Here is a 22,446-nt window from a genome sequence, read left to right on the forward strand (position 1 = left end):
ATGGTACTTTTCGATATTTACCACTGTAAGAGGGGGCAGTTTTAACTCAGTGTGGGGTTTGGGTAGGAGGTACAAATAGCAAAGTTGACATCACTGAAGATTCTCTGCAGTTTGAATCCATGAAAGGTAAGGAGTTGATTTGTATAACACACTCTCTACCTTTCTCTCTCTCTCTCTTATGTGTGATAAAATCCTTTTTGCACAGCTAACGTGGTCACAATGCACAGAAAGAAGATGTAGTTAAAATCCACATTACTCTATCACGTTTGATGTTAGGAGCCACTCATACCGTTAACTCTGCCCAAACTCCTTCCAGGGCATTGGTGTTCTGAGTCAGAGCCAGCTGTTCTGCTAAATTAGCCAGATATTTTCAGCTAACATAAGAACTCATTTACTAAGCTTTTTTCTTGTTGTCATAGAATGGGAGAAAAGCTTTAATAACCTCAGGACTACCGAATAGTAGTTCTAAAGTTTGCCAGATCACCTTATCTGGCTTATATAGCCAGGTATATTCAGCAAAGCAGTGTGGCTGAATATCTAAGCCAGCATCTGAATTATCAACCTTATTCAATGTAGTCTTCTTTCAGTATAGAGAGCACTAAATTATTCCAAATATAAAACATCATCTCTACTTTACAGTCCAGATCAGCATCAGAAGTTCATTAAGCTGATCTAGTTTAATTGCAATCAAGGTTTCATGCCATGTTGAAAGACTTTACTTCAAAGGAATATACAGGCTTTGTTTCATGCGTTATTCATGAATATCACTCATAAGTGGCAGAGCTCTTATCTGTTTCTTTATATTTTATACAGTAGATTCCTTAGATATGATTTAAAATGTACATTCATGCAAAACTGAAGATATCGTGCATGTTTTTGTTTAAAATTAATCCGTATCTAGGTTTGACACTCATTTATCTCCATTTTATGTATTAGAGCAGACTTGAAGGTAAACTGTGGTTTAAAAGCAGTAACGACAGCAATAGTTCTTTGCACTTCTTCTACTCAACAATTCTTGCTAAAAGCTTTTCGGTGGTGTAGCAGATTTTGTGCATAAAAAATAAATTATATGTACACATGAATGAGACAGAATACCTGAAATTGGAAAACCATGGGCCAATGAACACTTGTGCTACATAAATCCATAATACATTACATACAGGTGGAATCAGTTGCTGTTAGGTTAATAATGTGCATTTTTTGAATTACATGTGTACTCCCAGCTTAGTTTTGGAGCTACAGCAATGCCCAAGACATTTCTCATTGTCCCGGTCCTCTCCTTCACAATCACACTAACCCTAACCCTAACCCAGCGGGGAGGAGGTTAGTATCTCAGATTATCAATCCTTACTCTCCTTTCCCAAATGGTACTCACTTAGATCATCTTCAGCAAGTAGGAGAAACAAAAAAACCCACGCAGCAGTGGTGTTCAAAAGAAAAATAGTTTACTATAACTAAAAGAACAATATCTATGCAAGGAGAGCAAAAAGCATGATAAGAAACAAAAGAATAATGGATCATAAGATCATAATCTCTTTGTCCAGCCCCAGCCTGAATCAATGTCCTTCTCCCAGAAGTTGAAAAAAGGAAAATAGTGCATAAAAAATGTGAGGTAGGAAGGTGAATACCAAACAATTCCACAACACTATTAAAAGCTGTTTGACATGCTGAGATTTCCTCACTAATCTGGTTAACTTATCACTGTCTTCTGATAGCCAAACTCCCTGAAAAGGGTATCTGCATGCCCAATACTTAAACATTTATCTGTTAACCCCACACTTTTCTAAATTACTGCCCATCTCATCCCTGCCCTTCCTTGCAAAAGTGAATGAAACAGTTGGTTAAAACAATTTTCAGAATTTCCTGACCAACACATAGCATTATATCAATTAGGGATGTGAATCGTTTTTCAACGATTAAAATTATCGTCCGGGGGACCGGCGATTGTGTGGGGAGAGAGACGCTGCCGCTAACCTGCCTGGCTCAACGGAGTTGCACTAATTACCATCCAGCTCAGCTGTGGGACTCCTCCGCTGACGTCATCTGCCAGAGCCGCGAGGGTAAAAGCCCGCGGTGCCGAGGTGAGAGCGGGACCGGCGATTGTGTGGGGAGAGAGACGCTGCCGCTAACCTGCCTGGCTCAACGGAGTTGCACTAATTACCATCCAGCTCAGCTGTGGGACTCCTCCGCTGACGTCATCTGCCAGAGCCGCGAGGGTAAAAGCCCGCGGTGCCGAGGTGAGAGCGGGACTGGCAATTGTGTGGGGAGAGAGACGCTGCCGCTAACCTGCCTGGCTCAACGGAGTTGCACTAATTACCATCCAGCTCAGCTGTGGGACTCCTCCGCTGACGTCATCTGCCAGAGCCGCGAGGGTAAAAAGCCCGCGGTGCCGAGGTGAGAGCGGGACCGGCGATTGTGTGGGGGAGAGAGACGCTGCCGCTAACCTGCCTGGCTCAACGGAGTTGCACTAATTACCATCCAGCTCAGCTGTGGGACTCCTCCGCTGACGTCATCTGCCAGAGCCGCGAGGGTAAAAGCCCGCGGTGCCGAGGTGAGAGCGGGACCGGCGATTGTGTGGGGAGAGAGACGCTGCCGCTAACCTGCCTGGCTCAACGGAGTTGCACTAATTACCATCCAGCTCAGCTGTGGGACTCCTCCGCTGACGTCATCTGCCAGAGCCGCGAGGGTAAAAGCCCGCGGTGCCGAGGTGAGAGCGGGACCGGCGATTGTGTGGGGAGAGAGACGCTGCCGCTAACCTGCCTGGCTCAACGGAGTTGCACTAATTACCATCCAGCTCAGCTGTGGGACTCCTCCGCTGACGTCATCTGCCAGAGCCGCGAGGGTAAAAGCCCGCGGTGCCGAGGTGAGAGCGGGACCGGCGATTGTGTGGGGAGAGAGACGCTGCCGCTAACCTGCCTGGCTCAACGGAGTTGCACTAATTACCATCCAGCTCAGCTGTGGGACTCCTCCGCTGACGTCATCTGCCAGAGCCGCGAGGGTAAAAGCCCGCGGTGCCGAGGTGAGAGCGGGACCGGCGATTGTGTGGGGAGAGAGACGCTGCCGCTAACCTGCCTGGCTCAACGGAGTTGCACTAATTACCATCCAGCTCAGCTGTGGGACTCCTCCGCTGACGTCATCTGCCAGAGCCGCGAGGGTAAAAGCCCGCGGTGCCGAGGTGAGAGCGGGACCGGCGATTGTGTGGGGAGAGAGACGCTGCCGCTAACCTGCCTGGCTCAACGGAGTTGCACTAATTACCATCCAGCTCAGCTGTGGGACTCCTCCGCTGACGTCATCTGCCAGAGCCGTGAGGGTAAAAGCCCGCGGTGCCGAGGTGAGAGCGGGACCGGCGATTGTGTGGGGAGAGAGACGCTGCCGCTAACCTGCCTGGCTCAACGGAGTTGCACTAATTACCATCCTGCTCAGCTGTGGGACTCCTCCGCTGACGTCATCTGCCAGAGCCGCGAGGGTAAAAACCCGCGGATAGCGGCGCCCCGTCGAGGCCAGTGCCCGCCGAAGCCGCGCACGCCCCTTTGGCGTGCGCGGCTTAGATCGGCTTTGATCGCCTGCAGATTGCCTGCAGACCACCCTAATTTTTCTTCGGATTAATGGGGCGGAAAAGAAAAGCCAAGTTGGTGACATCATCTCTGGCTCCGCAGAAAACGGGTCCCATGGATGCTCACCTGTTGCCACGGAAGGACAGTGAAGGGGACTCATTGGAAGCCTCCTTAAGTCCTGGCATAAGACCTACGCCTCTGCAACCCCCAGGAGGAACATCAGGATGTGATATTCCCAACGGAGAAGCTGCAAATGTAAGTGGCTTTGAATTATCTTCGAGGCCGCTGGAGTCTGCAACGCCTCCCTGCTTGAAGCAGATACAGCAGGAAGCAGGGGTAGGAAATCTGTTGGTGCAGTTAGATAGTCCTCGGCTAGCTACCATGGACGAATCTAAAATCACACTGGGTGATTTGTGGAGGATGTTGGTAAAGCTAGATTCTAATATGACACAAATGAACTCTTCCTTTACTACAATAGCGAATGGAAATAGATCTCTGATACAAGAACAAGGGACAAAATTAAAAGATGTTGAGGTTGTAATTAATAATTTAACAACAGAATTGCAAAACGTGAAAATGTTAGAAAATTGTCATACTGCTGATAATATGGTATTGCATTCTAATGTGGAAAATATTGAAAATTTTATTAGAGTGAAAAATTTACGTTTTGTAAATTTTCCCTATACAAGATTAATATCACCTTCAGAAATGTTTGCTAAATATGTTAGGGAAAATTTAGCTTGTGATGAGATACCCTTAATATCTAAAATATATTATTTTCCAATTAAGAATAGTAATATTCCTGGTGGATTAGAGGATAGTACACCAGGAATATCTACATTTCTGGAAGACTCTTTGGATTTAATAAACAAAAGGGCTACATTATTTGTCTCTTTTGTTTTAGAAAAGGACAAAGAGTTCATTTTTAGTAAATTCTTCAAAAATAAAGATATAACATTCTGCGGGCAGAAGGTATATGTATTTCCTGATGTCTCCAAGCCTACTCAGGCAAGGAGAAAGAAATTTTTAGCCTTGAAAACAAAAATATTAGAAATAGGAGCCTCATTCTATTTGAAATATCCAAGTAAATGTTTTATTAATTTTCAAGGAAAAAAATATGTGTTTCTGGAGCCTTCACACCTTGAGGTATTTTTGAGGGATAAAAGTGAAGAAAATTTGAATGTAATTTTACCTGCAAGAGAATAGGTCAATAAGTATACAATTGGCAGCAATCTCTCAGATTTTGTATTGGTATAATTTCTTCTAGTATTCGGTCCCCACCATTATTTGTATTTAGTGAGATAGATGTGTTTAAGGTTTGGAATGGATTACTATTCTTTATTTGTGATATTAAACTGTCCACTAAAATTTCCTGATTATGCACAGAAATGTGAAAATTGTAATCCATATTTGAAAATGTTCAATAAAGAAAAAATTATTAAAAAAAAAAAAAAAAATTATCGTCCGATAATTTTAAAATCGTCTTAAATCGTTAAAGAACATGATACAATAGGAATTCTAATGATTTATCGTTAAAAAAAATCGTTAATCGGGTTAGTGCGCACTAACGGGAGTTAGTGCGCACTAACAGAAAATGATACAAATTGACACTTTTCAGGTCAGTTAGGAATGAATATGTATTCCTATTGGCTGGCTGCCCTCTTATTTATTGATATCACCAAGGTTCCCACTGAGGTGATGGTTGGGGGGATGGGAAATGGAAATGGTTGGTAGCTTGACAAAAAAAGTAATGTGATCAGTCAGTGTGACTAGAACTTGTGCCTATCCCTGATACCGGGAGTGTTGTGAAATTCCTGCACGCAGTGCCCTATCCCTAATACCAGGAGTGTTGTGATCTTCCTGCACGCAGTGCCCTAACCCTGATACCAGGGGTGTTGTGATCTTCCTGCACACAGTGCCCTATCACTGATACCAGGGGTGTTGTGATCTTCCTGCACTCAGTGCCATAACCCTGATACTGGGAGTGTTGTGATCTTCCTGCACTCAGTGCCTTATCCCTGATACTGGGAGTGTTGTGATCTTCCTGCACACAGTGCCCTAACCCTGATACTGGGAGTGTTGTGATCTTCCTGCATGCAATGCCATATCCCTGATACTGGGAATGTTGTGATCTTCCTGCACTCAGCGCCATATCCCTGATACTGGGAGTGTTGTGATTTTCCTGCACTCAGTGCCATATCCCTGATACCGGGAGTGTTGTGTTCTTCCTGCACTCAGTGCCATATCCCTGATACCGGGAGTGTTTTGATCTTCCTGCACGCAGTGCCATAACCCTGATACCGGGAGTGTTGTGATCTTACTGCACGCAGTGCCCTATCCCTGATACCGGGGGTGTTGTGATTTTCCTGCACTGAGCAGGGATAGGGCACTGCATGCAGGAAGATCACAACACTCCCGGTATCAGGGTTAGGGCACTGTGTGCAGGAAGATCCTAACACTCCCGGTATCAGGGATAGGGCACTGCACGCAGGAAGATCACAACACTCCCAGTATCAGGGATATGGAACTGCATGCAGGAAGATCACAACACTCCCGGTATCAGGGATAGGGCACAAGTTCTAGTCATATTGACTGATCACATTAGGGATGTGAATCGTGTCCTCGATCGTCTTAACGATCGATTTCGGCTGGGAGGGGGAGGGAATCGTATTGTTGCCGTTTGGGGGGGTAAAATATCGTGAAAAATCGTGAAAAATCAAAAAAATCGCAAAACCGGCACATTAAAACCCCCTAAAACCCACCCCCGACCCTTTAAATTAAATCCCCCACCCTCCCGAACCCCCCCCCAAATGACTTAAATAACCTGCGGGTCCAGCGGCGGTCCGGAACGGCAGCGGTCCGGAACGGGCTCCTGCTCCTTAATCTTGTTGTCTTCAGCCGGCGCCATTTTCCAAAATGGCGGCGAAAAATGGCGGCGGCCATAGACGAACACGATTGGACGGCAGGAGGTCCTTCCGGACCCCCGCTGGACTTTTGGCAAGTCTCGTGGGGGTCAGGAGGCCCCCCACAAGCTGGCCAAAAGTTCCTGGAGGTCCAGCGGGGGTCAGGGAGCGATTTCCCGCCGCGAATCGTTTTCGTACGGAAAATGGCGCCGGCAGGAGATCGACTGCAGGAGGTCGTTCAGCGAGGCGCCGGAACCCTCGCTGAACGACCTCCTGCAGTCGATCTCCTGCCGGCGCCATTTTCCGTACGAAAACGATTCGCGGCGGGAAATCGCTCCCTGACCCCCGCTGGACCTCCAGGAACTTTTGGCCAGCTTGTGGGGGGCCTCCTGACCCCCACGAGACTTGCCAAAAGTCCAGCGGGGGTCCGGAAGGACCTCCTGCCGTCCAATCGTGTTCGTCTATGGCCGCCGCCATTTTTCGCCGCCATTTTGGAAAATGGCGCCGGCTGAAGACAACAAGATTGAGGAGCAGGAGCCCGTTCCGGACCGCTGCCGTTCCGGACCACCGCTGGACCCGCAGGTTATTTAACTCATTTGGGGGGGGTTCGGGAGGGTGGGGGATTTAATTTAAAGGGTCGGGGGTGGGTTTTAGGGGGTTTTAGTGTGCCGGCTCACGATTCTAACGATTTATAACGATAAATTGTTAGAATCTCTATTGTATTGTGTTCCATAACGGTTTAAGATGATATTAAAATTATCGGACGATAATTTTAATCGTCCTAAAACGATTCACATCCCTAGATCACATTACCTTTTTTGTCAAGCTACCAACTGTTTCCATTTCCCATCCCCCATATATTGTCAGTGGGAACCTTGGTAACATGAATAAATAAGAGGGCAGCCAATAGGAATACATATTCATTCCTAAACTGACCTTAACTGACCTGAAAAGTGTCAAATTGTATCATTTTCTGTTAGCGCGCGCTAACTCCCGTTAACGAGCACTAATCGGAAAAACCGATTTTTTAACTAAAAAATCGTGCCAAACACGATTTTCTTCTCCTGCCAGATGATTTCGATCGTTAAGATGATCGGGCACACGATTCATATCCCTAATATCAATATCAATTTGGCTTTCATAAGCTTCATAATACCAAGATTATTTTATTATCCAGTCTAGACACAATACAGAGACAATTTGACACTGGCACAAAATATGTAGATACTACTCGATATATTAGCCGCATTTCATTTGATATAGTACACCATTTCATTCTGTTATCACACCTTTCTGCATTAGGATTAGGCGGCTCAGTTTTGGTTTAAATCCTTTCAAATAGGTCCCAACAAATAAAAGTTAAGAACATAAGAAATTGTCATACTGGGTCAGACCAAGGGTCCATCAAGCCCAGCATCCTGTTTCCAACAGTGGCCAATCCAGGCTACAAGAACCTGGCAATTACCCAAACACTAAGAAGATCCCATGCTACTAATGCTGGTAATAGCAATGGCTATTTTCTAAGTCAACTTAACTCTGGGGATAGGGAAATACCTACAGTACCTGAATGTAATCCACTTTGAAGTGCTGAAAAAGTACAAAAAGTAGAATATATAAATCTAAATAAAATAAATAAATAACAGGTAGTGGACTTCTCCAAGAACTTATCCAATCCTTTTTTAAACCCAGCTACACTAACTGCACTAACCACATCCTCTAGCAACAAATTCCAGAGCTTTATTGTGCGTTGAGTGAAAAAGAACTTTCTCCGATTAGTCTTAAATGTGCTACTTGTTAACTTCATGGAATGCCCCCTAGTCCTTCTATTATCCAAAAGTGTAAATAACGATTCACATCTACCCGTTCAAGACCTCTCATGATCTTAAACACCTCTATCATATCCCCCTTCAGTCGTCTCTTCTCCAAGCTGAAAAGTCCTAACCTCTTTAGTCTTTCCTCATAGGGGAGCTGTTCCATTCCCCTTTATCATTTTGGTTGCCCTTCTCTGTACCTTCTCCATCGCAATTATATCTTTTTTGAGATGCGGCGACCAGAATTGTACACAGTATTCAAGGTGCGGTCTCACCATGGAGCGATAGAGGCATTATGACATTTTCCAATTTATTCACCATTCCCTTCCTATTGGTGCTGCTTTGGTCCTTTCACTGTGCTATAGACTATTCTTGCCACTGCACCTGTGTGACAACACGCTGGAGGAGGGGCTGCTAAATTCCCACTCAATGAGCTCCCCAACTCCTGTTCCACGAGGGACTGCCTACCAGCCCCTTGCGCAGATGAGTGCCAGCAATGTAGCCCTATTTTTAAAAAGTTTGTTGACCCTTGCCCTAGTTACCTTACTTGGGAACTTCAGATTTGTGATCACCCTGAGATTGCTGTTGATTAGCAGACAGTGGGGAGGGGGAAGGAGTGGAATAATATGTACCAGCTTTCTCTCTTCAGCCCCCACACGCTTTCTTTTTCTCCCACCCATCACCATCACCAGTCCCTCCTCTTGAGATAACCCTTCTTCTCTCCCTGACCCCAGCGCTCTCTTTGCTCCCTCCCCCTTTGTCTCAGCTCCATGATGATTTATGCATCCTCAATCAACCCTTGGTTGAATGATTCCCAAGTGCAGGAATCACAGCTGCAGACTGAGTTCTGTGTGTGTTGCAGCCTTTCTCCACTTCTTCCCCATATGCTGCTTGCAGTGTCTACTCCAGGCTCGCCCCAGTTCTCTTGTTCTCTGCAGGTTTACTGAGGACAGGGAGTGGCTGAGCTGTACACAGAGCGTCCCTGAGATTTTTAGTGTTTGATGCAAATTCCCTGAGTTTCAGGGTGAAATCCTGTTACTCCCTCCAGCACATCACTGCTTTGTCTTCAGTTTTTCCTGTGTGTAGTGATGGTGTTTGCAGAGGTTCAGTACATGCACTGGTGTAGGAGAAAATAGATGGTTTGCGGGTAGTTATGCTTTTTATCATTAGACAAAGTTTCTGGTGTATATTAGGTTTTCAGATTACACAAGCTCTTCCTTCAAAGTTGATTCATTTTAATATTAATGCTCAAATTCTTTGCACAACTGCATGATTTTCTCTCAACAGGGCTTTACTTCCCCCCGTTTGCAATGATTATGTTCAGTTTTTAAATATGGAGTTAAGAGGTTCTGTACAATTATCTCTTTTGGATGGAAACAGGATTAATTCAGAAGAAAGATGGTCACTATGGTTTGTTTTGGTTGTGTTTTACTCCAGGTGTGGACAGATTCAGTGAAGACATTGAACAAATGATGGGATTCAAGCCTGGCCTGTACTGGAGATTGTGCTGGAAATTTGTTAGTCCTGCATTTTTGTTGGTAAGCAGAGTTTTCTTTACTTGATATGGAACTATTTTTTATCCTAATGTTCACTATTATACAGTCCTAGTAGTTGAATTTCTTCTGGGGAATACTCAAGTCTATCAAAGTTGCAAGAATCTGCTTCCCTGTAGTTGATGAGGTCATTCTGTGCTAAAAGTAATTGTTAAACATTGCTAATGAATAGATAAAGCTCAATGTAATTTACAAAACAGATAAGGTTTTAGAAAGGGTAAATAAAACTCATACTAATGTCTTGTTAAACGTAGTTTTAACTTCTATAAATACTACAGGACAGTGAAAGCAGCTCAGGTGTAGATTATGTGGCAATGCTTAGAAAATTTGAGTAATTCTATTTCATATTAACATAACTATGCATACTTTTTTTTTAGCACAATTCAGATATTTTTTATTTAAATAATCAGTTTCCTCACCTTTGTTGTGTTATTTCTCTTATTCTTTTATTTTTAAAGTTCTCTTTATTTCAAATGTGTTCCTCATGCCTATTTTTTATTAATATTTTGCAAGTTCCTTGCTTCTTTCCCTCTCCTCTCACCATATCCTCTTTCTCGCTTTCTGCAGCCTGTTGCCTTCCCATGTGTTCATCTCTTACCTACCTAGGCTCCTTATTTTACTACTCGCCTTCCTCCATACTATCGGTTCAGTTTCTTCTCTCCTCCCTTCCAATCATTTCTTCATTCTTCAATCTTCCTATTTTTCTCCTCTTCCCTCCCTCCCTCCTTCTCTTCTGGTCTATCATTGCTCCTTTCCTTCCCGTCATATTTCTCTCCATGATTTCCTCTGATGTCACTCTCCTGTTCAGTATGAACCACACTGGTGGAGACTAGGGAGAGTAGCTGAAGAGAAATAAAGACAGTGAAGACAGAGTTGAGAGAACCAATAGGCAGGAGAGAAAAAAAATCAGGAGGAGGGCTAGAAGAGAAGAGGGCAAGGAATAATCAGAGAGAATGTCACAATGCCTCTGTATCGCTCCATGGTGAGACCGCACCTTGAATACTGTGTACAATTCTGGTCGCCGCATCTCAAAAAGATATAATTGCATTGGAGAAGGTACAGAGAAGGGCGACCAAAATGATAAGGGGAATGGAATGGCTCCCCTTTAAGGAAAAGCTAAAGAGGTTAAGACTGTTCAGCTTAGATAAGAGATGGATAAGTGGTGAAAAGATAGAGGTCCATAAAATCATGAGAGAACTAGAAAAGGTAAATCTGAATTGGTTATTTGCTCTTTCAGATAATAGAAGGACTAGGAGGCATTCCATGAAGTTAGCAAGTAACACATTTAAAACAAATCAGAGAAACATTTTTTTTTCACTCAATGCACAATTAAGTTCTGGGATTCATTGCTGGAGGATGTGGTTAGGGCACTTAGTGTAGCTAGCTTTAAAAAAGGTTTGGATAAGTTCCTGTAGGAAAAGTCCATAAACTGCTATTAATCGTTGACTTAGGGCCAGATTTTAAAAAGGTTACATGCGCCGGGCCTATTTTAAAAAGGCCAGCGATGCGCGTAAAACTTTGGGGCTTGCAAAAAGGGGCGGTGCCAGAGGCTCCAGACACAGCGGCCATTTGCTGCTGTGCTTGGGAACGCGCGCCGGCACTTGGCCAGCGCGTGCAACTTACTTCAACCCCACGGCTGAAGTAAGTTGTGAAACAGAACCGAAAAAAAGGGAAAGGTAGGGGGGAAGGGGTGAGGGAGGTAGGGGAAGGTGGGGTGGGGGGAAGGGAAGGGAATGGGATAAGGCAGCGCGCGCAAGGTCCACAATTGTGCACCCCCTTGCGTGCGCCGACCCAGGATTTTATAACATGCGTGCGCCTGCACGTACATGTTATAAAATCAGGCATACATGGTGGCATGCCAGATAGCTCGCGCACATGTACACCCACACGCAACCTTTTAAAATCTACCCCTTAGAGAATAGCCACTGCTATTACCGGCATCAGTAGCATGGGATCTATTTAGTGTTTGGCTACTTGCCAGGTACTTGTATCCTGGATTGGCCATTGTTGGAAACAGGATGCTGGGCTTGATGGAACCTTCATCTGACCCAGTATGGCAACTTCTTAAGTTCTTATGCTCTTAGGGAGACCAGCAAGGAAAAGAATGAGAGGGATGGTAAGGAAGAAGGACATAGATAATCAGTAGTGCCAGTAAGAAGAATAAAGAGATAATTGGGAGAAGTGCCGGAGAGGAGAATGAGAGTTGCAAAGGTTTGATGAAGTTTCATAAGCATGATTACCAGGTTCATATATTTTATAATATTGTCTTGTCTGTTGGTTTGATTTTGTTTTTATGAATGCTCCTATACTGTACACTGCCTTGAACACTGGATAGTGCAGCATATGTTTTAAATAAATAAGGGAATTAGGAGGGTCAATGGGGATGAGGGACAGAGGCAGAAGGGCAACCAGGGAGAAGAGAACTAATCAGGACATCTAGCAGTAAAGAGAAAACTAAAGCAGTGGTAGCAACATCACTAAAATCCATGGAGGAAAGCAATCTGCATTTCTCTGCCAAGAAACAAATTTTGTGCCAATTGCCATGACTGCATTAATGCAGGAAATGGGGCCTGTCCATTGACATTTACAAACAGAGCTGTACAGATTTTCAAAAGGTCAAGTATCAAGGGAGCTTCTTTTCTTAGGGGTGATATAATACATGGGTTTTTCAGGAATAAAGCAAATTTCATGCAAAATTTCTGAATGGAATAAACTTTGCAGCTTACCTTATGTCTCAACAAATACAGAGGGAAACTTAATTGAAGCATATGAGGTTGAGAAGAAAATGTGTCTGTATTCCTTAGATAGCCACATTAGTTTTAGGAAATGAAAATGTGCTTTTGAGCATGTTCTTCAGATTCCTAGATGGTGAATGTCAACTATAAAACTTACAGCAAGTTAGCATGTCCCATTGGATTAACTCTGTTGGCATTTTCCAACCTGTACCTCAACTCTTCAGAAGACATTGTGACCTTGTTTGACGTTCTTTATTTTAACCTACTGAGATTGAGCTCTTGTTAGGCATTAGCCCAGAAGAATGCAAACTATAGCTAGATTGAATGTTATCAAATTACACTTACTCGATCATTGCTTATGTCAGATTAATGGGTGAACATTTTCTGATATATGACATTTGGAATTTTTTCTTGTGCAATCAGAGTATTTGCCAGAAATATTCTGTTATTCTTTGGCACTGTATAACAATAGTGTGCTACATGATGAGAGTGCTCCCCCCACACACAATGAGGACAATATAAAAACATTTTTTAAAAAGGATATTTTATCTAGCTAAATTTAGTTGGATAAGCTATCCTGGATATTCAGCAGGATAAGCATCCTACTGAATATACCTGTTTAAAGTTATTTGGATATTGTTTGAAAATCAGCAGTTAAGTCTAAAGTGTGGCCAGATAACTTTAGCCACTGGGGCCACTTTTGTGTGCCTAGTGGTCCTATCACTTCCCCGAGCTCAAAACATTTCAAAGTTTAACCATAAATATTTATTGGATTTGAAGCATTTATAATTCACATCAATGATCTCCCAACACGGACTGCGTTTTGATTTGATTGCATCAAGAGGTACATTAGATCTAATAAATAAAAGAAATAATCTAAGTTTGCATATGAGGACATCATACAATAGCAGCACATCTTGCTAAAGAAATGTAAAACCTATAACAGTATAGAAGAGATATTTATGTATTTAATTAATTGATTGATTTAAATGTTTTTGAAGCCAAATCCCCAGTAGGCCTCTTTTGTAGTTACAAGTTTGTTGTGTGCACATACAGTGGTTCCAGTTGTACTGTACATCAAGGCACTGCATCTGTGTGCAGTTTTGCAGACTCATATATATTGGGACAGCGGTGCTCTTTGAAGCCAAATCCCCAGTAGGCCTCTTTTGTAGTTACAAGTTTGTTGTGTGCACATACAGTGGTCCCAGTTGTACTGTACATCAAGGCAGTGCATCTGTGGGCAGTTTTGCAGACTCACATATATTGGGACAACAGTGCTCTTTGAAGCCAAATCCCCAGTAGGCCTCTTTTGGAAATAATTCTTTTAATTAAAATCCCTAGTAGGCAGTGACATTAAATCCATGATGCCAAGGAAAGCTAGACATGGTCGAGTGATTGAGACTGGCAGAGGAGGCACTTCAAAAGGCAGTGCCAGTCCCCCATTAAAGTTTAAAAGGGACCTGTTCTAATCTAAAATCTCTGGAGGGGCAGGCAGTTCCATCCAGAAAAGACTGAAATTTAAAGATGATGCATCGCTACCACCTGTTTATGACCATATAGTTTTGGAGGTGAGGTAAGGGGAGGCTGAGTCATGCAAGACAAAAGGGCGAGACCCAAAAGCAGCAATGCGAGAGCAAACTCGACTTAGCGTTGAAAATGTAGAGCAGGCACTGTTTGCTTCTGATTCCGATGAAGAATCATCTTGTGTGGGATTCTTAACATCAGAAATGGAAGAAGTAATAGCTGAAGAAGGTTTAGGAGGATTCGTTAGTTCTGTCTTAGCCTCCACATCAGTGCTGCAGGGAAGAGATGAAACTGATGGTGAGGAGGAGGAAGAGCAGTCAGCACAGGCACAGAGTGTGACTGATGTCCCTGGCATTGCTTCTCAGGGTGCACCCACTACTTCAGCTCCAATGCCAGTATCCACCCCGAAGGCTATAGAAGAGGGATCATGAAAGAAATCTGCAATCTGGAGCCACTTTAAAGTGACAGAGGACCTGCATTTTCCTCAATGTAATTACTGTGCCAGGGCTATTAGCAGAGGCAGGCAAATGGGACATCTAACTAATTTTGGCATGATGCATCATATGCAGAAGCAACACCCAACAGTACTGCCATCTGGGGATGGTGGCAGTATCAGTCAGGGGACCGCTGTTTCCAGGCAGCGCAAAGTAGTTGAAAAGGAGCAGAGTCACCCCACGCCCTCAGCCCCTTCTAGCAGTCAGGTGGCAGGCCAGCAGCCCCCTGCCATGTGTCACAAGCGACAACCCACCATGGAGGAAATGGGGTGGTGTTTGGTAACACTAAACACTATCCCAGGGAAGGAGGCAGGCAGCCTCAAAAGTTGTAACCAGGAGCATTGGGGAAATGATTGCCCTTGATGACCAGCCCTTGCAGATAGTAGAGAATGTGGGTTTCAAGCATTTGCTGAAGGTCTTAGTTCCAAATTACAAAGTCCCCTCCAGAATTACATTTAGCAGAAAGGTCATCCCCAGCCAGTACAACCAGTGTCGCAGTTGCATCCAAGCACTGCTAGCTAAGGCAGAGGGGAGTGTGCATTTCACCTGTGATATCTGGACTGCACTGAATGCTGCACACTCATCTGTCCCTGACAGCACACTGACAGCTGCTGCCTGCCCCTGGCTGAGGCAGGGGCAGGCAGCAGCTCTATTAGTGAACAAGTATTAGGGTGGAGGTGGGCTTTACTGCACACCCACCTGACGGACGAGGCCCATACCTCAGCCAATATTCTAGCATGCATCAGACAGATGCTGTTGGGCTGGCAGCTACACCAGTGAGACAGGAATCATCAGGCAGGGTTCTTTGTCACAGACAATGGTGCAAACATGGTTAAGGCAATAACCGACAGGCACTTTCAGAACATCCAATGTTTTGCACACACTCTGCACCTGGTAGTGAAGTTAGCTTTGCGGTTTGAGTCCAATCACCAAGAGAATGAATACCTGCATATGTTAATACACAAGTGCAGGAACATAGCAGCGCACTTCCACAGAAGTGTGAAGACTGGGCAGGTTCTCCGACAAAAGCAGACTGATTTGGAGATGCCTCACAAGCGTCTCATTCAAGATATTGCCACCCAGTGGAATTCCACCTAAATGATGCTTCAGAGGTTAGTGGAGCAACAGACACCCCTTCATGACCTTTCTCAGGAAATGGAGATAGGTGTGCATAGTCCCGTAGGGCATCATTATTGGTTAGTCATGAGTCAGCTGGTAAAAATCCTGCAGCCCTTCAAGGATGCCATGGAGGAGCTGAGTTCCAGAAGTGCCACCTTGGCTGACATCATCCCTATAGTTAATTTTCTGGAGGAAAATTTGGAGGGCTTTAAACAGGAAGAGGGAATGACAGCTGAGGTGCTACATTGTCTGGACGTTTTGCAGCAGCAGGTGGAAGAGAGATTAAGACCTATAACAGAAGACCACACATACATACTCGCCATAGTCTGTGATCCCCATATTAAAGGTAACTCGCCCTATAGTCCGATTGCCTCATATTTGTGAAGGACCTGCTGTTAGTAAAAGTCTGTGAACAGGAGCGCCATAGGCAGAGACAGATTAGGCATGAAGCAGAAGAGGAAACAGTGGGCACTTCAGAGAGTAGTGCTAGCCCAAGCAGGAGCAGCACTCTGTCAGCGACAGCTAGTACTTCCTCCTCCACTTCATAATGCCAAAGCCATGTTGCCCATAAAAAATCATCTGTTCTGAAACAGTCTAGAGAGAAAGCAGCTGGCATGAAGGACTCTCAGCCCACCCAAGCAAAGGAGACACCAGCACAAATGTCAGTGACATAGTATCTCTCAGAGCCCACATAATACATGCAGGCAGATCCACTGGCATATTTGGGCACACAAGTCCAATGTCTGGCTACACCTAGCCAAAGTGGCTCAGCGATATCTGTCATGTCCACCAACCAGTGTGCCCATTGAACATGTATTTTCAATGACAGGGGATATCATGAGCCCTTACCACTCAAGGCTGGCACCAGAGTTGATAGAAATGCTAGTGTTTTTGAAAATAAACATGCCTTTTCTTGGGTTTCCAAATTTTCCCTGTGAATGGCAAGATGAATAAAAGCATTTGAAAGCCTTGCAGCAGCTCCAACTGCCTCCTATGCTCCAGATAATAGCAGCACATGTTCCTGACCTGAAACGCTGTGCTAGTCTGTCCACTGTCCAGGCGGTACGCCCTACAAGGGCCTCACCTCAAATGCTGTGCCTGTCTGTCCAGCCCTTACATCACTACAAGGGCCTGACCTCTATGCCTGTCTGAGTTTAGTTCTAGTATTTCTAATTTCAGTTTCATGTATTTGTGCATCACTACTTTCCAGAATATTTTTTTTCCTGTTTTGCAACATTTGGAATGTAAGATCATAAAAAGCTGACTTAAGATGTTTGGAGCTTGCATATTTCATATGCTCAACAGTTTTCATGACCTTCATAATATGGGCCATTTTCCCTAAATCTTTCTAAGGTGCCAACATTAATGTTTCTTGTACTCTAGTTCATCCTCTGTGTTCCCATAGTTTACAGAGGCACTGTGTAAACTACAAAGTCAACATAGGTTGATATTGTAGATTTGGACTTGAGTAGCGGTTTTCTTATTTCTGAGAGCTCTTCAAGTTTCTTTGTCATCAGCTGAAGTGCATAAGTACAGTTAATAGCTTCTGGGTATTTACAAGGGTTTGACCTCAAACGCTGTGCCTGTCTGTCCAGGCCTTATGTCCCCACAGGGGCCTGACATCTAACACTGTGCCTGTCCGTCCAGGCCTTACATCCCTACAAGGGCTTGACCTCAAATGCTGTGCCTTTCTGTCCACTGTCCAGGCCTTACGTCCCTACAAGGGCTTGACCTCTAATGCTGTGCCTGTCCGTCCAGGCCTTACATCCCTACAAGGGCTTGACCTCAAATGCTGTGCCTTTCTGTCCACTATCTAGGCCTTATGTCCATACAAAGGCTTGACCTCTAATGCTGTGCCTGTCCATCCACTGTCCAGGCCTTACGTCCTGACAAGAGCTTGACCTCTAATGCTGTGCATGTCTGTCGAGGTCTTACGTCCCTACAAGGGCTTGACCTCTAACGCTGTGCCTGTCCATCCACTGTCCAGGCCTTATGTCCCTACAAGGGCTTGACCTCAAATGCTGTGCCTGTCCATCTACTGTCCAGGCCTCATGTCCCTACAAGGGCTTGACCTCTAATGCTGTGCCTGTCTATCCAGCTTGGAGCTTGGATATTTCATATGGTCAATAGTTTTCATGACTTTCATAATACGGGCCATTTTCCCTAGATGTTTCTTAGGTGCCAACATTAATGTTTCTAGTGGTATAGAAAACTGGTGGTAGTTGTACTCTAGTTAATCCTCTATGTTCCCATAGTTTACAGAGGTACTGTAGGGTACAAAGTCAACATAGGTTGATATTTTAGATTTGGACTTGAGTAGCAGTTTTCTTATTTCTGAGAGTTCTTCCTTTGTATCCTTTGTATCAGCTGAAGTGCGTAAGTACAGTTAATAGCTTCTGGGTATTCACTAGATGCCAACGGAACCACAACATTCTAGGGGCCAACCCATTTCAGGGAGCCCTTTCCTGCGCAAAGGAAAGGGAACTCTCCCCGAGTGTAGCCAGCCTATCTCTTAGCACCCACTGACCCATGTTGAACCACGGTCCACATGGAAACCTCCTCCACGTTGATTCGCCACACTTGAAGGCTCATGCTCTACTCTAGGGGCCAACAACCCATTCTAGGGAGCCCTTTCCTGTGCAAAGGAAAGGGAACTCTCCCCGGGGTAGCCTCTGACCCATGTTGAACCGCTGTTCACATGGAAACCTCCTCCGCCTCAGCCTTCAAAATTCTCGTTTGTATATCTGCTACATCCACCAGATTTTAAAAGACCAGCAAGAGCTCACTAGACGCCAATGGAAGCACCTCACTCTGGGGGCGAACCCATTCTAGGGAGCCCTTTCCTGTGCAAAGGAAAAAGAACTCTCCCCGAGGCCAGCCTGTCTTGCCCCTATCAAAACCACAGGGTCCTGACTACCTCAGCTCTGCCAGCCTGTCTTGCCCCTATCAACTTTCTGCCACTCTGCCTTGCTGCCATACACCAGAAGACTCACTCTACTCCTTGTGGTGTTCTTGCCACTATCATGGCTCCTCAGTGTGTTGGTGCTAGTCTTTCTGCTTGCTATGTTCCCTCTTCATTGTGCTGTAGGACGTTGATGCCACTTGTCTTGCCACTTTGCCTGTTGTGCTGCCTTTGAGGGTTCATGCAACTGTTATCAGTGCTCTCTTTTGAAGCTGTGGAGTGTTTTTGACACCCTCGCTGCTGCTTTGCACCTCTGTTAAAGCACTCTTACCACTCCTGGTATGCTTTTGCCCCTTTACAGTGCCTTAGGCTATTCATGCCACATTGGTGCCACTTTGCCACAGTCTAAGTACCTCAGAGCTCTTTTCTCATTCTGATGATTGCTCCCCAGAAGTTTTATCAGAATTGATAAGAAAACCCCAATTCTGCAGCTAAAACTAGGTTGCAAATACTTCCCCCATTGACTTTAATGGGAAAACGAAGAAAACTAATCAATTAATTGGTTTGTTCCCTTATGAAACTAATGCAACAAATTTGGATCCCAGCAAAATGAAAACCGAATCAAAACAAATTTTTTCCTTCTGCACCTCCATACTGAACTTATCCCAAATCACACAGTAGGTCCATTTTGCTCTTTAACTCCTGTGAGGGCATCTACTGAGCTCCCTATCAGGGACAATTTTCAAAACGCGATGGGCCATTATCACATGCGTTAGGGCATCACGTTCGATAATGCCGTAACGCACGCGATAACGACCACATCACGACGATAAAATTTAAATGAGGGAAAGGGGAGGGATTTGGGCGGGGTTAGAAAAAAATGTTTCCGGTACCACTGCGGGCGATAATTTTTAACACGTTATTGCCGGCAGTAGCGCTGGAAATAAGTACACCTTTTACGGTGGTGGTAAGGGGTGATAGTGTGCTCCGTGCCGCATCCGAGGCAGGTAAAAACACACCGCCGCAGTGTGGCTGGGTGCACACTATCACCCTCCCTGCCCCTTTTCTAGCCACGGCTCATCATTCCGCTATGTTTATATAGAATGAAAAATCCTATGGTTTAGAAGCTATCGTGAGCTCAGTTTCAATATTAGGTGCTGATGCCAATTTACCTCTGGTTCCAGATAATGAGGAGAGAAGGGGGATGACTGACTACAGGGGTGGTGATAGCTGCTGATAATTTGGTTCCTGAGAATATTTCCCTTCTAGACATTTGGAAGGTGGTTTCTAGATTTGAAAGATCATTATTTCAGCTAAATGAACTGCTTGAGGCTGCTTGAGGATTTCCATTTAAAATATCAATAAAATGTACAAGGATTGGAGATGCAGAGAAAGAACTCATATTTTGCAGTAACATGAGCATGCTTCCTATTCTTGTAAATCAAGATTATCAAGTTTGCTTAATTACACCTGTTTTATACATTTTGTTGTTTTTATTTTAGTTTGTGGTCATAGTCAGTATAGTAAATTTCAAACCTCTGACCTATGATGAGTACATCTATCCTCTGTGGGCTAATCGCCTTGGTTGGGGAATAGCAATGTCATCAATGATACTGGTGCCGGCCTACGTTATCTATAAATTTTTGTCTGTGCGTGGGACTTTTAAAGAGGTGAGTACTCCAATTATTAAATTATTGTAAATATTATTATGCAATTAATTAGGTAAAAATAATCTTTATTTGATTTTTATTGTATTCCAAAATAATATATGAACGTGAGATGATTGTTTTAATCCCTTGTAGTAAACCAAATGTATATCATATGTATGCAATTACCAAGCAATTATTGTAGATAAAAATCAATGTTCCAAGTCAAAGATTGTATAAGCAAAATCTGTTTTCCAATCATAATGGCTAGAAATATTTTTGAAAAATGTCTTTCTTAAAAATATGAACAGCTGGTTAAAACACTCTGAAACAAAGAATAGGAGCTAGAGGACAAGAGTAAAAAATATTATTCTGCTTATGGAGAAAACAAATACAGATACATTTCTTTTTCTCAAATGAGATCTGGAGGCACAGACACAAAAATAGTTATGCAAAGACTCCTTTAAAAGATAATGCATTTTTTATAGGTTTGTAAAATTGATTTGCAAAAAGATTGTGGTTGAACTTGAAACAAAGCAATTCTAGCCTGGTCCTGAGCTTACTGTAATTTTTTGGTTTTCCCGAGAATTGTCAGGAAGATTTCATCAAAACTTTTACAGCAAATTGAGAAAAATATAAGCACATTTACTGAAATGAAATGTGGTATTGATGAGTCACAGAACACAAAATTAGATTTGCCTGCAGTGTACTTTCACAAATCATCAATTCATTTGAAATTCAAGGAGGATTTGTTGGAATGCAGAAATCTGCTTAGAATTTTTTAAGTCTTTTTTACTAAGCATTTCCCTCATAGACACAGAATGGGAAAAAAGCCTTAATAAATCAGATCCAGTGTTTGATAAAGTAATTCTGTGAGCCTATGAAAATTCTTGCAGGAATTAACTCTGGACCAGAGTGCTGATCAGATAGTTTACTTTCAAGTGAATTTGATTCTTAAAACTTATTTACACATGGAAAAATTAGAAAAAGTAGCTTGAATATAACCTCTTCTTTTATTATATCAAAGAAAATCATAAAAAATATACATAGGGCCAGATTTTATAACATGTGCGTGGACGTAGATTTGTTCACGCAACCTGGCGCTAACAAATCTATGCCCGATTTTATAAAATCCAGGGTCAGCGTGCGCAGGGGGGGGTGCACAATTGTGCAGCCTGCGCATGCCGAGCAGCCTGCCTCCGTTCCCTCCAGTGGCCTCGGAGGGAACTTTCCTTCCGCCCCCCCACATCTTCCTTCCCCTATCTAACCCGCCCCCCAGCCCTAACTAAACTCCCCCTGACCTTTATTGAAGAAGTTACGCCTGCCTCTGGGCAGGGCGTAACTTGCGTACGCCGGCTCTCCGTCCCCCTGCCCGGTGGCTGTTCCGAAGGCCTCGGCCCCGCCCCCAGAACACCCCCGGGCCAGCGCTCCGCCCATGGCCCCGCCCCGGAACACCCATTTTTTCAAGCCCCGGGACTTACGTGCGTCCCGGGGCTTGCGCGCGCCGCCGAGCCTATGCAAGATAGGCTTGGCGCGCGCAGGGGGAGGCAGGGGTAGGTTTTCGGGAGTTGCGCATGTATCTTACGCTTGCAACCCTTTGAAAATCTACCCCATACTTTTCCTGTTTTTAAATGATATATTTTTTGCTTGTAATAGTCACATTTAGAGGGGTAGCAGCACTTTTTCTGGTAAGTGGATCTTTTTTAAAAGCTGTTTTGGGTTTTTTTTTACCTAAATTACCCCTATACTCTTCAAAATGTGATACTTTTTGCAAGAGAGAGAGAACGCCTCTAGGGTGGCATACATAGTAGTCAACTATTTATACTGCTATAGAAGGGACAGCTAGTAACTTGAGGTAAGGATTTGTGATGATCTGGGGTTTTGGGGCCAGTTTTAGCTGCAGAGTGAGATGTAGAAACTGCACAGTTGACCTCAGTGAAGATTTGACATGGTTTGGAGTGAGGAAAGTCAAACTAAGATGAGACTACTTCAGTGTTCTCTCGCCCTAGCTTGATGGACTCTCTTCCATGGTATTATCAAGGCAGGGTGAGAAAACATTGAAGAAATCTCATCTTAGTCTGACTTTCCTCACTCCAAATCACGTCAAATCTTCACTGAGGTACATGTCAATCTGCATGTAAAACTGGCCACAAAATCCTAGACCACCATCATATCCTCACCTCGTGTTACTAGCTGTCCTCGCTA

General features: G+C 44.1%; 1 protein-coding gene across 1 annotated transcript in view; it reads left to right on the forward strand.

The window, feature by feature from the left end:
* The window catches only part of SLC6A2 (solute carrier family 6 member 2), a 415,085-nt gene that overhangs the window by 368,756 nt on the left and 23,883 nt on the right, over positions 1–22,446 (forward strand). The window contains exons 14-15 of the mRNA XM_029608577.1: positions 9,706–9,806; positions 20,098–20,265. Coding sequence (XP_029464437.1) covers positions 9,706–9,806; positions 20,098–20,265 — 269 coding nt within the window. The remainder of the gene's footprint in view (positions 1–9,705; positions 9,807–20,097; positions 20,266–22,446) is intronic.

Source organism: Rhinatrema bivittatum, chromosome 7, assembly GCF_901001135.1.
Source record: "Rhinatrema bivittatum chromosome 7, aRhiBiv1.1, whole genome shotgun sequence".
In the NCBI taxonomy this organism is placed as follows: domain Eukaryota; kingdom Metazoa; phylum Chordata; class Amphibia; order Gymnophiona; family Rhinatrematidae; genus Rhinatrema; species Rhinatrema bivittatum.